At 45.4% G+C, this 17,867-nt stretch overlaps 2 protein-coding genes across 2 annotated transcripts; both read right to left on the reverse strand.

Moving 5' to 3' along the window:
- Positions 1-467: 467 nt before the first annotated feature.
- LOC120915876 (olfactory receptor 5V1-like) lies at positions 468-1,549 on the reverse strand. The gene has a single exon (XM_040326687.1). The coding sequence runs from the start codon at positions 1,547-1,549 to the stop codon at positions 596-598; it is 954 nt and encodes a 317-aa protein (XP_040182621.1). The 3' UTR covers positions 468-595.
- A 13,441-nt stretch (positions 1,550-14,990) lies between these two features.
- Positions 14,991-16,174, reverse strand: LOC120916123 (olfactory receptor 5V1-like). Its single transcript, XM_040326942.1, has one exon. The coding sequence runs from the start codon at positions 16,014-16,016 to the stop codon at positions 15,063-15,065; it is 954 nt and encodes a 317-aa protein (XP_040182876.1). The 5' UTR covers positions 16,017-16,174; the 3' UTR covers positions 14,991-15,062.
- Positions 16,175-17,867: the final 1,693 nt, after the last annotated feature.

The raw sequence follows: 17,867 nt of genomic DNA on the forward strand, positions 1-17,867 counted from the left end.
CGTTTTTTTCCTGACGGGATTCCCGGCCGTGTGTACAGGGCCTTAAAGGAGTTCTCTGACCTAAAAGTTTTAACCCCCGCTGTGCCCGGGCTGTAAAAAAATAGAAAATAAACTGTCACTTACCTGCCTACGATCCCCCGTTGTTCCGATATCGCCGTCCCGTTCTCCGGTCCCGGTCTCTTCCGCTTCCTGTGTGTCGGTGACTCATAGTGCGCTCAGCCTATCAGTGGCCGCGACGGGACATTGCTGCGGCCGCTGATAGGCTGAGCGCACTATGAGTCACCGACACACAGGAAGCGGAAGGGGCCCGGGACCGGAGAACGGGACGGCGATATCGGAACAACGGGGGATCGTAGGCAGGTAAGCGACAGTTTATTTTGTATATTTTTACAGCCCGGGCACAGCGGGGGTTAAAACTTTTAGGTCAGAGAACTCCTTTAAGGATAAGTGATGCAGGGATTGTAATAAGCGATATATGGGGGTGAATGAACCTGACATTTTGTTCTTCATACCTAAAGCCCCTTGCTGAGGTGTACTGCTCCTTGAGCGAAAAACCAACATACAGAGTAATACGGCATATGAAAGAAAAATGTTCTCAGTAAGTCACAAAATTATATCTACGGAAATATTTTCTCAAAGCCCCTTTGACTTCTTTGTTCCTCAGGCAGTAAATTATTGGGTTTACGACTGGCGTCAGAATGCTGTACAAGAGAGATGCAAAAATTTCCAGTTCAATGGAGTAACCTGTTGGTCCAATGTAATTAAGGTTGGCTGTGCTGTAGAACACTGTGACTACGATGAGATGGGAGGAGCAGGTAGAAAAGGCCTTCGATCGTCCTTCAGAAGACTTGATCTTCATGATGGTGGAGATGATGTGGACGTAGGTTATAACGATATAAAGAAATGGGGTGAAGCCAAGGAACACGCTGACAACATATAATAATATTTTGCTGGTCTTGGTGGGGTTACAAGCTGCTTGTACCAATGGTGGAACATCACAATAAAAATGATTTATACTCTCTTCCAACCGACAGAATGTAAGTTTGGAAGTCATGACCGTATGAAGGATAGAATTGAGGAACCCACTCAACCACGAAGCAGCTGCAAGACCGGCGCAAAGCTTCATTCCCATGAGCGCCGGATAACGTAACGGGTTGCATATGGCAACAAAACGGTCGTAGGCCATCACAGCCAAAAGAATACACTCAGCCCCACCCAGAGAGACGAACAGATACAACTGCGCAATACAATTGGCAAAGGAAATCCTTTTGTTGCCGGTCGCAGAATTGAATATCATAATCGGGAGAGTGGTGGAGGAGTAACACAAGTCCAACATTGAGAGATTGCTAAGAAAAAAATACATTGGTGTGTGCAGATGTGCTTCAACCCTAATGATGATAAAAATGCAGAGATTGCCAATCAGGATAGCGCAATAAATGAGGGATAACAAAAAGGTGATGATAAAGATACAATCATCTGAAAACTTTAATAATAAAACATTCTTTAATATTGTGTGGTTCTCAAAGTTCGGCGCTTCAGTAAAGGTCATCTAAAAGACACAAAAATACATATTTAGGACAATCCTCTGGGGCAGATAATTTAGCGCCATCCTGAAATAACAATGTACCGTATTTTCCGGCGTATAAGACGACCCCCTAATTTTCCAGGAAAAATTTTGGTTTTGGGATATACTCACTGTATAAGTCTACCCCCTTTTTTTCCAAGCCCCACTGTGCCATTACATGCCCCCACTGTGCCATTACATGCCCCCACTTTGCCATTACATGCCCCCACTTTGCCATTACATGCCCCCACTTTGCCATTACATGCCCCCACTGTGCCATTACATGCCCCCACTTTGCCATTACATGCCCCCACTTTGCCATTACATGCCCCCACAGTGCCATCACATTACATGCCCCCACAGTGCCATCACATTAAATGCCACCACAGTGCCATCACATTAAATGCCACCACAGTGCCATCACATTAAATGCCACCACAGTGCCATCACATTACTTTCCCCCACAGTGCCATCACATTACTTTCCCCCACAGTTCCATCACATCACTTGCCCCCACAGTGCCATCACATTGCATGCCCCCACTTTCCCCCCCACTGTGCCATCACTCACGTTTTGCAGGCCGGTGACCGTCTCCGTCTGCTGCGAGCGTCCATGATTTCAAAGCCGCGCGCCGTCTTCTCAGCGTGTCGTGTGATTGGCAGAACACAAATTTTCCCAGTAGCGCCTCTGTTCTATGTTCCGCCAATCACGGATGCCTTCTCATCTCGTCCGAGGATGAGAAGGCATCCGTGATAGGCGGAAAACAGAACAGAGGCGCTGCTGGGAAGATTTCTGTTCCGCCTATCACAGGACAGCGAGGACGCGCTGAGAAGACGGCGCGCAGCTTTGAAATTATGACGATCGCAGCTGTACGGAGACCGTACCCGGCGTATAAGACGACCCCCGACTTTGGATGCATTTTTTTGCATCCAAAAAGTCGTCTTATACGCCGGAAAATACGGTACTAAAAGATTGACAGTGTGTGTATGGCCTGGCCTAGCCAATCCAACGAACGAAAAGACAAACCTAGTGCTCATAGGCACAGCGTAACCCCTCAGGATTTTTAGGACAGACCAGGTGAGTATTTAAAAAGTATTGTTTATCAGAAACATTTGATAATCTATACAGTAGAATCCCTAACTGCATGAGCCGATCGGCTCATCCAAGTGAGTATCGGCCTTCTATGTCTATTTTTTGTACTTGCATGGATGTTTAACACTTTCCCTACCGAGTCATTGTAAAATGACGTCGGCGGGAACCCTCCCTCCCTCAGAGTGGACGTCATATGACGTCCTTGCATTCCCGGGCGGCTAGGGGTCCATTTTCTTCACAATCCTCCAATTATCATTTAATAGTTGGTTAATTTTCGGATTTCCTTTCTTTATTTTGGATTTTCATATTTTCAAATTACGAAATTACAAATTTACGAATTGTGAAAAAAAAAAATTATATAACCAAAACGAAACAAATGAATGTTTTAGCAGTGTACATGTCTACTAAATAAACAATAAAAAGACTGAAAATGTTGAGAAATGTTTTGCCTGAATTCGGACCTTAAACGGAACCAAAGATGCACAGGACTCCTGTGCAGCCTCTCCAGGGATATGTACACTGGCACCATAGAGAGCTGGTCACAATCTCCTGTCATGCAAATTAGATGCGGGAAAACCCACATCAAATTCGCACTAGTGTAAACCCAGCCTTAAACTTTTTTTTAAATTTTTTATTTTTTTTAATAAAATTTTTGTTATTTTTTTTAACACATTGTGACCAGGGCAATATAATGTTACCACAGTAACATTGTACTACTCTGGGAAAGTGATCAAGATTTTTTTTCTTTTTTTTTACACAATATGTTTGCTTATAGCAGTGAATTACATTGCTATAAGCAAGCATTTTACTGAATGAAACTGAATCGTTATTTGTTTTGTTATGATTAGCTGTGATTGGTCATGCGTTTGGTCATGGTGGTCACACGGTATTGGCAGTGAGCCGGTACACTGATCAGTCATCGGATGTGTCACAGCTGGTGACAGATCTTGCCGCTGCCCTGAGTTTGGCGCTTCCTGACAGGACATCATATGATGTCCATTTAGGATGGGAAAGTCACCGCCTCGTCGTCATTTTGCTGTAGGCTGGGTGGGAAGTGGTCATCCAACCTAACAAATATAAATATATTCCTGCCACCAATACCATCTCCTGCTGACCATACTGTCCTATTTGGACGCTCTAGCACTGTAAAGGTGTCACCTAAAGTTTCCGTAGCTGGACCTCAGCTGCCAGATTTCTAATTTTGACTGCATTGCATCTCAAAATAATTATCGTATATACTCGAGTATAAGCCAAATTTATCAGCACATTTTTTTGTGCTGAAAAAGCCTCCTTCGGCTTATACTTGAGTCTCTCCGATCTGCATACCCGATCACCCCCTGTGTCATGCAGTCAGACGGCGGCCGTCCAGTGTAACAAAGCCCCGCCTCCTCCTCGTCCGTGATAGGTGGAACACTGACTCACTGCTGGGAAACTGAGTGTTTCGTCTATCACGGACGAGGAGGAGGCGGGGCTTTGTTACACTGGACAGCCGCCGACTGGCTGCATCTCATGGAGATCAGGTATGCAGATCGGCACAGTGAAGCATGCAATGGGCACAGTGAGGCATGCAATGGGCACAGTGAGGCATGCAATGGGTACAGTGAGGCATGCAATGGGCACAGTGAGGCTGCAATTGGGCACAGTGAGGCTGCAATTGGGCACAGTGAGGCTGCAAATGGACACAGTGAGGCATGCAATGGGCACAGTGAGGCATGCAATGGGCACAGTAAGGCTGAAAATGGGCACAGTGAGGCTGAAAATGGGCACAGTGAGGCTGCAAATAGGCACTCCACAGTGAAGCTGCAAATGAGCACAGTGAAGCTGCAAATGGGCATTGTTGACCCTCTTTTCCCTTACAGTGGCTGCTGCATTTCCTACCCTAGGCTTATACCCGAGTCTATACGTTTTCCCATTTTTTTGTGGTAAAATTAGGTGCCTCGGCTTATATTCGGGTCGGCTTATAGTCAAGTATATATGGTAAGTCAGTATTTAAAGTAGGACTAAACTGTATCTGAGCAACACAAACTTAGAATTAAAAAAATTCTATGAGAAAAAGCTTGCTGTCCAAGTGTTATACAGGTGCCACATCCCAGTAAAGGTAGACAAAAACAAAGTGGATTGGGGGAAACGGGACTTTAGATGCACCAGAAAACACTTTAAATTGTAGTAAATGTGTAAAATAATTTTATTGGCACAAACATATTAAAATTCATGTCAAGATAAAACATAATTACATACAAGAGAATTTCATATCTACAGCAAAAATTGTAACATATATGTCCTTCTCTGGTTCAATACCCCACCATCCATCCATGTCTTCATGCTTTATTGTGTTGAGAAATCACTTTGAAATACCCCCCCCCCCCCTAGAACTTCTAGGGGTGTTCTGAAAAAGGTGAAATAGATGAAAACCACAGAAAGAGAAAAGTTTTTTACTTTGAATGAGGACGTACCTTTTTCTATGTAGCAGTCTACACAAGTCTTGTCTTGGTGATGTTGAGGTTTTCGAGGCTGTAAATGGAACCAGCCAAAGACAGGGGACCGTAGGCTTGAGGTTTTATAGCTTGTGTTATTTGCTGAGGGATCTCATCCCTTCAGTATTGCCAGATCATTAAATCTAAATTTGTACCTTTTGTAACCAAGGTAAGAAAATAATCAGTGATGTAACCTGTTTATTTGGTAATCTTGTCTTCCTATTCCCATTGTGCCTGGTAGGTGAGTTTCTCATTTTGATACCATGGTAGAAGAGTAGACAAGTGGAATAATTCCATAGGCAAGTTTATACTTAGAGTGCACGGTGTTTAGAGTTCCACTCCAGCAAAGTTCTAAATTGCAAAATTATTATTTATAATTCTTTATTTTTACAAAATGAGAACCACCATACCGTCACATCAGATAGATTTACATCACATCCTATAAGTTACACAAGGTACCATATTTCCATACTTCTATCTGTACCTTTTCCTTTGTTTTTTCCCTTCCTTAAAGTGGAGGTTCCCCTAAAAATAAACTTTTAACATTGCATTTATGAGATTAATGACGATTAGAATCGGCTGTTTTTTAAAAAAAAAATACGTCCGTACATACCGTTTCCTATATGTGTTCTCACCGCCGCTTCCGGGTATGATGGTCGGGGCCGGGCGTTCCTAATTGATTGACAGGCATCCGACCGACGCATACAGCACGTCACGAGATGCCGAAAGAAGCCGAACGTCGGTGCGGCTCTATACGGCGCCTGCGCACCGACGTTCGGCTTCTTTCGGCATCTCGTGACGCGATGTATGCGTCGGTTGGATGCCTGTCAATCAATTAGGAACGCCCAGCCCCGACCATCATACCCGGAAGTGGCGGTGAGAACACATATAGGAAACGGTATGTACGGACGTATTTAAAAAAAAAAAAACAGCCGATTCTAATTGTCTTTAATCTCATAAATGCAATGTTAAAAGTTTATTTTTAGGGGAACCTCCACTTTAATATATTTTGGGCATTTTGGTTCTCCTATTTTCGTTTTCCTCCCGTCCCTCCTCTGTCCTATTGCTAACCACCCTCCCTTCCCTTACCAATCCCATCAATAGCAAAAAAAAAAAAAAAAAGCATAATTTGTCCCCCTGGCCCGTTCGGGATGGGGTTCCCATCTATACTTCTCCCTCCTGTACTTGGAAGGACCTCACTTCTCCCCTCCACTCCCCAGTAGCCTCTTCCCCTCAAAATACATCCTGGACATAAGTGTTTGCAGACCCTATAGAGGCTTAACCCTTTATTCTCTGAGCTGGCTGCTCAGCTGTTGGCTAATTGCCAGCTCCTATCTCTCCACAGTGATTCACCTGTTGATGATCCTGCTCGTCAGTCCTGCCTACTTAAGCCGCCCAGCTCAGTTGATCTCTGCCTTCGCCTTGGTCAACATCACAGAGACTATCCCCTGCATTCCTGTTGAAGACTTGCTTGGCTGACGTTCCTTCTGTCTCCAGATCCTGCTTGCTGTTCTACTACGTATACCTCTGGCTCTCTGACATTTGGCTTGGCTGACTACCCGATCCGGTTCCCGAACTCTGGCTATGTTTTGACTACGCTTACTCTGTTTATCTTTTTATTATTATTATTAAACAAGTGTGATTTAACTGTACTTCTGTCTCGGTCTAAATCATGATTCCTGACATGGAGTAAGATAAGTAATTGCAGACCCTATATTGGCATAGTGGAGTAAGATAAGTGATTGCAGACCCTATAGAGGCATAGTGGAGTAAGATTAGGGATGAGCCGAACACCCCCCCCCGTTCGGTTCGCACCAGAACCTGCGAACAGACCAAAAGTTTGTGTGAACCTTAGAACCCCATTAAAGTCTATGGGACTCGAACGTTTGAAATGTAAATGCTAATTTTAAAGGCTAATATGCAAGTTATTGTCCTAAAAAGGGTTTGGGGACCTGGGTCCTGCCCCAGGGGACATGTATCAATGCAAAAAAAAGTTTTAAAAATGGCAGTTTTTTCGGGAGCAGTGATTTGAAATTACTTTTTATCCTTCAGAAATGACACTTTGTGCAGAGACAGTTCTAAGCACGGGAAACAAGCGCTACTTCACAGGCATACTATACACCCCCCCCCCCTAGGTACAAAATTTAAAGGAATATTTCACTTTTATTGTTTCACTTTAAGCATTATTAAAATCACTGCTCCCGAAAAATCGACCGTTTTTTTAAAACTTTTTTTGCATTGATACATGTCCCCTGGGGCAGGACCCAGGTCCCCAAACACTTTTTATGACAATAACCTGCATATAAGCCATTAAAATTAGCACTTTAGATTTCTCCCATAGACTTTTGCAGGGTGTTCTGCGGCTTTTCGAATTTGCCGTGAACACCCCAAATAGTTCGCTGTTCGGGGAACAGGCAATGTTCGAGTCGAACATGAGTTTGACTCAAACTCGAAGCTCATCCCTAAGTAAGATAAGTGATTGCAGACCCTATAGAGGCATAGTGGAGTAAGATAAATGATCGCAGACCCTATAGGGGTCTGCAATCACTTGTCTTACTCCACTATGCCTCTATAGCAGTGGTTCTCAACCCTTCTAGTGCCGTGACCCCTTGATAAAATTTCCCAAGTTGTAGGGACCCACTAACAGTAAACTTATTGTCGTAGTCGGCACCCAAGCAGGGCTGGACTGGGACAAAAATTTGGCCCTGGACTTCATCCAGACTGGCCCATTTTGACATGTCTCTCCCATGGCGGCCGGACAACTCCCGCACACCCCCCCCACCCAAGCCCCCTCTCCCCCTTCACTAGCCACTAGCCGTTCTACTTTATTAGAGTAGAACGGTTGGTACTGGTACTCTTATAGGCAGTACCAGTGGGGAAGCTACACATTATTTCACCCGGGGCAAAGAATCAGTTCAGTGCCCCCCCCTTATGGGACAAGTTTAGGCAGAAGTGAGAATCTCCCAGGCCATAGCTGTCGAGTCAGCTGTCTGTCCCCTCCCCCATGCTCCTCTGTCGTCCCCCCTGCTCCTCTGGTCCTCCCCCTGATTCTCTGTTCCCCCCAGGTGAGCTCTGCGGGGAGGTAGAGACAGAGGAGCGGAGGGGGGCGGCGGTCTGCTGTCACTGAAGCAGGCCCACTGAGCCATCGGCCCACCGGGAAACTCCCTGTACTGTAGTCCCAATGGCCAGTCCATCCCTGCACCCAAGGCAAGACAAGTAATTTGCGCCCCTAACCCACAGACATTTAGGGCTCCCAGAGTCCCTTCCACTCATACAGTATTAAAACCCCTTATGGTACATTTTGGGATGCATCACTCTCTCTTTGTTCCCCTTTATTTTCCTTTATCTCTCTCTATCCTAATTTCTTGTATTTTCCCCTATCCCTCTCTCTAGCCGTCTTTCTTGTTCTCCTATTCTTTCTCTCCCTTTTCCTTTGTTACCCCTCCCCCCTCTTTTCCTCTCCCTTCCATGTATTCTCTATTTTTGTTTTTCTCTTACTCCTTGGTGGGGGGGGTGGGGGGAATGGGATAAGTGGCAGTGCTGGCAGGAAGTTGTGATGAGTGGCAGTGCTGGCGGGGGGGAATGGGATGAGTGGCAGTACTGGTGGGGAGTTGGGATGAGTGGCATTGTTGGGGGTAGTTCTGATCAGCCAACTTGGGTACTCTTGATCAAGGTCATCTGCTGATCTGAGAACTGTAGTTGGGATTTTAATGGCAACTCTAATCACAGGTAGTGTTAAGCCCTGTACACACGATAGGTTAACCAGAGGACAAAGGTCTGAAGCACTGTTGTCTTAGGTTAACCGATGAAGCTGACTGGTGGTCCGTCACGCCTACACACCATAGGTTAAATAACCGATCGTGTCAGGACGCGGTGACATAAAACGCAACGACATGCTGGAAAAAACGAAGTTCAATGCTTCCAAGCATGCGTCGACTTGATTCTGAGCATGGGCGGGTTTTTAACCGATGGTTTTGCATAATAACGATCGGTTTTGACCTATCGGTTATCAATCCATCGGTTAAATTTTAAAGCAAGTAATGGTTAAATAACCTATGGGCCCCACACACGATCGGTTTTGACCGATGAAAACGGTCCTTCAGACCGCTGTCCTCTGGTTAACCTATCGTGTGTACGAGGCCTAACTCACTGTGTCTCCGGCTTCACGGTGTCTCCAGCTTTGTAGGAACTTGTAGCAGTGACACCTATTATGAAATCGGTAGGTGGGGGGTCTCCCCCAGCCCCTCCCACTTCACATTCCTCACCAGCCAGCTGACCTCTAGCCTCTGCCCCCCTCCCATACCGTGAACTGAATGGGCGGCTGCAAAGAGGCTGAGTGGAAGGCTCCAGGAACAGCCCAGCTAGGAGGCCGCGAAAAGGCTGGGAGAGCGGTGCAGTCTTTAGGAACATCCCAGGATTCAGTGACCCCTGGCAAATTGTCATTTGACCCCCGAGGGGGTCCCGACCCCCAGGTTGAGAACCACTGCTCTATAGGGTCTGCAATCACTTATCTTACTCCACTATGTCAATATAGTTTACAACCCCCTTTAACCTTCTTGTATTGAATAGTTTTGCACTGTCTCTTTATTTATACATAGGTAGTGCAGCGCTTTAAAAAGTCCAAATAAAAGTCCAATGTGGATCTTTCTATAGTGACTGGTGATAAATGTAAATCATGCAGGTGCTGTAGCGTGAAGATAAGAAGAGACACCTCCACCAACGGTAGTAATGGCCCGCTCACCTCACAGATATTGACAACCGCTGAAGAAGTCCCGCCCCAGGGACGTAACATTCGGCAGGGAGAGCGTGACGTCACCCGCGATCACACACTGGACTATATGCTCATACACGTTTTTACTCTTGGCACTGGATTTAGTGCCTTGCTCTGTAAGTGCGATTCTTATTTTGTTTATTAAAATTTATTTATGTCTGTACGGAGAAACACTATGTGCTGTTTTTCTTTTATATGCATGGATTTGATGCTCGGCTGGTTTTGCTGACCTTTTTCTGGAGATCATTGCCTTTCACTGTTTTTGATCATTGCTGGATTTCCTCTGGAGATACCCTTTTGGGAATGCTGTTTATGACCTAATCTAATAGAGGGTCATATCTGTGAGGTGAGCGGCCATTACTACCGTTGATGGAGGTGTCTCTTCTTATCTTCACGCTACAGCACCTGCATGATTTACATTTATCACCAGTCACTATAGAAAGATCCACATTGGACTTTTATTTGGACTTTTTAAAGCGCTGCACTACCTATGTATATGTACTCTCAGGAATTGTATTGATTGAATCCCAGTGTTCAGCTGCTTGTATGGTATATTTTTTTGTTTTATTGCGCTGATTATTTTTCTACCTTACTGTCTCTTTATTGTACAGCACTCCACAAATTGTTGAATCCTGTATAATATCCTTTATAACAATTATAATATATATAATATACTAATAAAGAAAAAGTAAATATACTGTAGGGTTACTATTAGTAAGGAAATTAGCATATCTAATAGATTTAAGACAACTGTCTATTGGTGATCAATATACAATATATATTTTTTTCTGCAAAAACAAATAGTTAATAGAAACTTTCTCTGTTCATTTATTATCCTCAATGAAGCATGATGCTAAAAATTGCCAATAATTACCCATAAATTAAATGTTTTATTTTAGAACATGTAATAAATCCCAGAAGCATTCTAATGAGGAAACGGTTGTTATGCCACAGAAAAATAAAATAAAATAATGTCTGCTCATTACCAAACAAATTGATTAGAGCCGTGTTAATGAATCCCCGGAGCCAACGGTATCAAACAATTGTAATTGTATCTATAGAAATGGGCTCTCTGGACACTGTATTGTATTTACAGATTTACCAGTGTAATGTCTGTTTGAATGGGGTGAGTTAATCCATATTGAGTAATATGGGGGACACCCTTTTATGACCTCACAGATTATAGACGCTCAGCTTGGGTTACAAAATAAACTTGTTTTGGTGTGTTGCAAAGTGCATGTAAATCCGAAATGTATGGCATTTTAGTTTGCTAAAGCACTATGGGCAGGGCTGGACTGGGACAAAAATGTGGCCCTGGACTTCATCCAGACTGGCCCACTTTGACAGGTCTCTCCCACGGCGGCCGGACAACTCCCGCACCTCCACGACCACCCAAGCCCCCTCTCCCCCTTTGCTAGCCACTAGCCACTACTTTATTAGAGTAGAACGGCTGGTACTGGGCTGTATCCTGGCCTAGGCCAACAAGGCCTAGGCAGCACGTTGCAGGGGGGCAGCACGGAAAGAGTCCCCGCCGGCCTGCGCTATTAGTGTAGCACCAGTCTTATGGGGCGGACTGGGCAGAGAGGCAAGCATCCCGCAACTGTAGGGGGGGGGCGGAGCTTCTAATTTTGACTGTCCTATCATCCTGGACCACAAACCTTCCTCACTGTGCTACATATTTTCTGCTGTACCATTGGCATGGTTATATCTTTTTAGTCCTCTCCATAAAATTATCAGAATTTTGGGCCAGATTCACAAAAGGGATACGCCGTCGTATCTCTGTTTCTATCTATGCGGCTGATTCATAGAACCAGTTACGCATAGATATGCCTAAGATCCGACAGGTGTAATTGTTTTACACTGTCGGATCTTAGGATGCAGTACCGCGGCCGCCGCTGGGGGGAGTTCGCGTCGTAAACCAGCGTCGGGTATGCAAATTAGGAGTTACGGCGGATCCACGACGGATTTTCGCGTTCGCTACGTCGCCGCTAGTCTAGTTTCCCGTCGCAAAGTTAGTTATTTTTTTTTGTGCCCTAACTTTAGTCAGCAAGCGTATTGCTGTCTAAAGTTTGGCCGTCATTTCCGCGTCGAAATTCAAAATTTAACGTCGTTTGCGTAAGCCGTCCGGGAATACGGAAGTACGCTACGCGCGTCGCCGTTCGAAAAAATGACGTGACTTCGCGCAAAGCACGGCGGGAGTTAGGAAACGGAGCATGTGCAGTAGGTCCGGCGCGGGCGCGTGCCTAATTTAAATGTTGGCCGCCCATTCGATTTGGCCCGCCTTGCGCCTGACGCATTTACGATACACCGCCGCAAGTTTCCAGGTAAGTGCTTTGTGGATCGAGCACTAAACCTGAAAACTTACGGCGGTGTAACTTAAATGGCTTAAGTTTCCAAAGGCGCAATTGTACGTGAATCTGGCCCTTTGTGCCTAAAGTAGAACTATAGGAACACTTTTTTTTTTTTTCATTTTGGATAGAGTAAGGGTAAGGGAAGGGCAGGTCTTTAACAGCAAGGGGTGTGGCCTTGACAGGAAGGAGTGTGTCATATTTAAATTAGGGGTGCACAAGTTTAGTCAGGCCTAGGGCAGCACAAAACCTAAATACATCACTGGGCAGTACCAGTGGGGAAGCTAGACATTATTTCACCCGGGGCAAAGAATCAGTTCGGTGCCCCCCCCTTATGGGACAAGATTAGGCAGAAGTGAGAAACTCCCAGGCCATAGCTGTTGAGTCAGCTGTCCCCTCCCCCATGCTTCTCTGTCGTCCCCCCTGCTCCTCTGGTCCTCCCCCTGCTTCTTTGTTCCCCCCAGGTGAGCGCTGCAGGGAGGGAGAGGAGGTAAGCGCTGCGGGAAGGGAGAGACAGAGGAGCGAAGGGTTGCGGCGGTCCACTGCCACTGAAGTCGGCCCACTGAGCCACTGGCCCACCGGGAAACTCCCTGTAGTCCCAATGGCCAGTCCATCCCTGACTGTGGGGGAGATTTATTAAAAGAATCCGGTGCAGCTGTGCATTGTAGCTTATTCAAATAAGTTTTGGCAAAAAAAATTAAATAAAAATAGAACCTGATTGGCTACCATCAGGGCTGGTGCAAGGATTTTTGACACCCTAGACCAGTGGTCTCCAAACTGCGGCCCGAGGCCTGGATGTGGCCCTTTGCTCGCCTTTATCCGGCCCTTGGGGCACTATCCCTCCCACTGATACGAGACACTATTCTGCCATCTGACACCGACAATGGAGCACCATTTCTCCCACTGACACGACTAATACAGCACTATTCCTCCCTATTATACCCAATGGGGCATTATTCCTCCCTATGATATCAGATGTTTACCAACAATGATGCCAGAAAAAAATTCACTCCCGCTGGCGAAAGTCCGGCCCTCCAAGAGTCTGAAACCGGCCCTTTGTTTAGAATGTTTGGAGACCCCTGCGCTAGACGAAACCTAATTTTGCCACCCCCCCATTGGCTCCACCCCTGACTCCACCTCCCTTTGCACTGCCCTAAGAAAACTCTGCCTTTTTAATGAAGCGCCACTTCAGACCTGGAGGATTTGGCTATCAAAGGACCAGGCCACTTTTTGCGATTCGGCACTGCGTCGCTTTAACTGACAATTGCGCGGCCGTGTGACGTGGCTACGAAAACAAAATTGATTCTAACTGTAGGGGGCTGTGCTTACTGTGACACGACGTCAGCGTCCTGTCACTAGGCAGAACAGGGAGATGCCTTGTTTACACAGGCAGCCCCCCCCCCCGTTCTACAGCTCCGGGACACTGGAGGACATCGAGTCCGCGGGCACGGTCACGGTGCTCGTGGCAGGGGCACGTGCACGCCCACGCATCGGAAAATTTAAAGGGGTGTACCTGTACGCCCATTAGCCTGTCCGTGCTATTCTGCCAACGTAAAAGTGTGTGCGCTGGTCAGCAAGTAGTTAAATGCAGCCTCACCAGCGCCCATCAAATGCAGCCTACCAGTGCCCATCAATGAATGTTTGCTTGCTTCCATTCATCCGGTAGTCGGGACACAGACACAGTCCTCTGCCACCGCTGCGCCTCTGACGCTATGGGGGTTATTTACAAAAGGCAAATCCACTTTGCACTTGTTTCAGGACACTGATCGTCTGCTCCCTGTCATCGGTGAGCGGTGATCAGTGTCGTGTCACATGTAGCCCAGCCCCCCCCCGTTAGAATCACTCCCTAGGACACACTTAACCCCTTCCTCGCCCCCCTAGTGGTTAACCCCTTCCCTGCCAGTGTCATTTACACAGTAATCAGTGCATTTTTATAGCACTGATCTCTGTATAAATGACAATTATCCCAAAATAGCGCCAAATGTGTCCGATGTATCCACCATAATGTCACAGTCAAGATAAAAATCACAGATCACCGCCATTTAGTTTTTAAAGTATTTTTTTGGGGAAATTTATTATAGCAAAAAGTAAAAAATATAGTATTTTTTTCAAAATTGACGCATTTTTTTTTGTTTATAGCTGAGTGATCTTCTTGGTCCACTCTGAACAGCGAGAGGTGGCTGCCCCTCTAGTGCTGTGGAGCCGCCGGACTGTGAAGGGGGCGGGAGTGACTGGCTCAGGCTCTCAGCAACACACTAAAAATCTGAGAGATCTTCTTGGTCCACTCTGAACAGCGAGAGGTGACTGCCCCTCTAGTGCTGTGGAGCCGCCGGACTGTGAATGGTCTCGTATTTGGGAGAGAATTATTCATATGGGTTTCTTGTTTGGCTGATTGGAGTGTTCGGTAGCAGAGCCAATCCTAGGGTCACAGGCACCTGGGTGCAGAAATATTTCTGGCGCCCCCTCATGGGCGTCGTCGTGATAATAACTCCTCCCCTTTACAAATGGCAACGACTCAACCACAGAGATGCTCCCCTACGAAGTCTTCATTACCCCGGGATCCTTACATGATTTCTTAACAATAAACAAAATACAGGAAGAGGACACAGAGAGGGATTCTGTTAGAGAGTCTGTTAGATGTTTGGCGCCCCCACCTCTGCAGGCGCCTGGGTGCAATGCACCCTGTGCACCCTGCCTAGGATCGGCCCTGGTAATAGGGCATGTGAAAACACACAGTTGAGGTGTACTGCTCCAGGTTTATTGAGCAAAAAATTAGAAGGCAGAGTAATACGGCATATGAAAACACACAGTTATCAGTAAGTCATGAAATAAAATTTCTGGAAATGTTTTCTCAAAGCCCCTTTGACGTCTTTGTTCCTCAGGCAGTAAATTATTGGGTTTACGGTTGGCGTCAGAATGCTGTACAAGAGAGATGCTAAATTTTCCAGCTCAATGGAGTAACCTGTTGGTCCAATGTAATTAAGGTTGGCTGTGCTGTAGAACACTGTGACTACGATGAGATGGGAGGAGCAGGTAGAAAAGGCCTTCGATCGTCCTTCAGAAGACTTGATCTTCATGATGGTGGAGATGATGTGGACGTAGGATATAACGATATAAAGAAATGGGGTGAAGCCAAGGAACACGCTGACAACATATAATAATATTTTGCTGGTCTTGGTGGGGTTACAAGCTGCTTGTACCAATGGTGGAACATCACAATAAAAATGATTTATACTCTCCTCCAACCGACAGAATGTAAGTTTGGAAGTCATGACCGTATGAAGGATAGAATTGAGGAACCCACTCAACCATGAAGCAGCTGCAAGACCGGCGCAAAGCTTCATTCTCATGATCACCGGATAACGTAATGGGTTGCATATGGCAACAAAACGGTCGTAGGCCATCACAGCCAAAAGAATACACTCAGCCCCACCCAGAGAGACGAACAAATACAACTGTGCAATACAATTGGCAAAGGAAATCCTTTTGTTGCCGGTAGCGCAATTGAAAATGATAATTGGGAGAGTGGTGGAGGAGTAACAAATGTCCAAAACAGAGAGATTGCTAAGAAAAAAATACATTGGTGTGTGCAGATGTGCTTCAACCCTAATGATGATAAAAATGCAGAGATTGCCAATCAGGATAGTGCAATAAATGAGGGATAACAAAAAGGCAGTGATGAAAGACCAATCATTGAATAAATTCAACAATAAAATATTCTTCACCATTGTCTGGTTCTCATAGTCATGCGCTGCGGAAAAAGGCATCTAAAAGAAAAAAGTCACTCATTAAAGGACGTATTTGATTGAAAACGCTAATGTAGTGCTATCTGATGTAACAATATATTTTCCCACATAGGAGCCAGGCCAAATTGTTGGCTAAAATTTCCCTGGTTGCTAACGTGACAAAGCCCTTACCACTTAAACGTTCTTCATCCACTCCTCTACCGTTCCCATGTATTCCCCATCATTGTGTGAACGATATTCATCATCCACTCCTCTACCTTTCCCATGAATTCCCCATTATTGTGTGATCGTTCTTCATCTACTCCTCTACCTTTCCCATGTATTCCCCATCATTGTGTGAACGTTCTTCATCCACTCCTCTACCTTTCCTATGTATTCCCCATCATTGTGTGATCGTTCTTCATCCACTCCTCTACCTTTCCCATGTATTCCCCATCATTGTGTGATCGTTCTTCATCTACTCCTCTACCTTTCCCATGTATTCCCCATCATTGTGTGATCGTTCTTCATCCACTCCTCTACCTTTCCCATGTATTCCCCATCATTGTGTGAACGTTCTTCATCCACTCCTCTACCTTTCCCATGTATTCCCCATCATTGTGTGATCGTTCTTCATCCACTCCTCTACCTTTCCCATGTATTCCCCATCATTGTGTGAACGTTCATCATCCACTCCTCTACCTTTCCCATGTATTCCCCATCATTGTGTGAACGTTCATCATCCACTCCTCTACCTTTCCCATGTATTCCCCATCATTGTGTGAACGTTCTTCATCCACTTCTCTACCTTTCCCATGTATTCCCCATCATTGTGTGAACGTTCTTCATCCACTCCTCTACCTTTCCCATGTATTCCCCATCATTGTGTGAACGTTCTTCATCCACTCCTCTACCTTTCCCATGTATTCCCCATCATTGTGTGAACGTTCTTCATCCACTCCTCTACCTTTCCCATGTATTCCCCATCATTGTGTGAACGTTCTTCATCCACTCCTCTACCTTTCCCATGTATTCCCCATCATTGTGTGAACGTTCTTCATCCACTCCTCTACCTTTCCCATGTATTCCCCATCATTGTGTGAACATTCTTCATCCACTCCTCTACCTTTCCCGTGTATTCCCCATCATTGTGTGAACGCCGGTCATCATCCACTCCTCTACCCTTCCCATGCATTCCCCATGTGACCTACATACTGTACATTCAATAGGTGCTCTTATCCCGATGACAAACAATAGGAGTATATAAGAAAATGGCCTTCAAAAGACAGAAAACATTTTCTAAACCTTGGTAAGAAAAGACCACTTTAACCATCAAACCTCTTGTTGCCCCTCTATATTACCAAGGTTTAATTTTCTAATGTAATCCTATAATCATATAAGTTATTGTTATTAATGACTAAACTTATTCTTGGTTCAGGTTAAAGTATAAATCTAAGCTGTCAATGTGATGTCAAACTTTTTAAATATGTTCTCTCTGTGCCTGCGTGGGTACTTCTGGTTCTGATTTTGCCTATCTGTAGAGCAGACCCTTAACCAGCTCCGCAGATTTGTCCCAAGGTTCTTCTTCCAAATGAATGCAAAGCAGCCAGGCACACAGCAGCACAAACAGTCCCATGACCCAAGGACCAGACAAGGAAAGGCTTTGAGACTTAATGATCAGTGAACTTGCATGGGGTGTGGGGTGGGCTTTGGGTTACTCTCTGACTTAAATGGACTCTTCATGATAATTCCCTTTTGAACTAGCAATTGACGAACACGTAACTCCAAGCACAGGAGTAGTCCCAAGTCAGCAACACTGAAGCAGGTGCTTAAAGGGTTAAAGCAGCAACAGTCGTTACTATCTCTCACTCAGGCCTATACTCAAAATACCCC

This window comes from Rana temporaria, chromosome 10, assembly GCF_905171775.1.
Source record: "Rana temporaria chromosome 10, aRanTem1.1, whole genome shotgun sequence".
In the NCBI taxonomy this organism is placed as follows: domain Eukaryota; kingdom Metazoa; phylum Chordata; class Amphibia; order Anura; family Ranidae; genus Rana; species Rana temporaria.

Bases quoted from the DNA above. Each gene is read 5' to 3' on its own strand.
- LOC120915876 (XM_040326687.1), bottom strand. From the start codon at position 1,549: ATGACCTTTACTGAAGCGCCGAACTTTGAGAACCACACAATATTAAAG.
- LOC120916123 (XM_040326942.1), bottom strand. From the start codon at position 16,016: ATGCCTTTTTCCGCAGCGCATGACTATGAGAACCAGACAATGGTGAAG.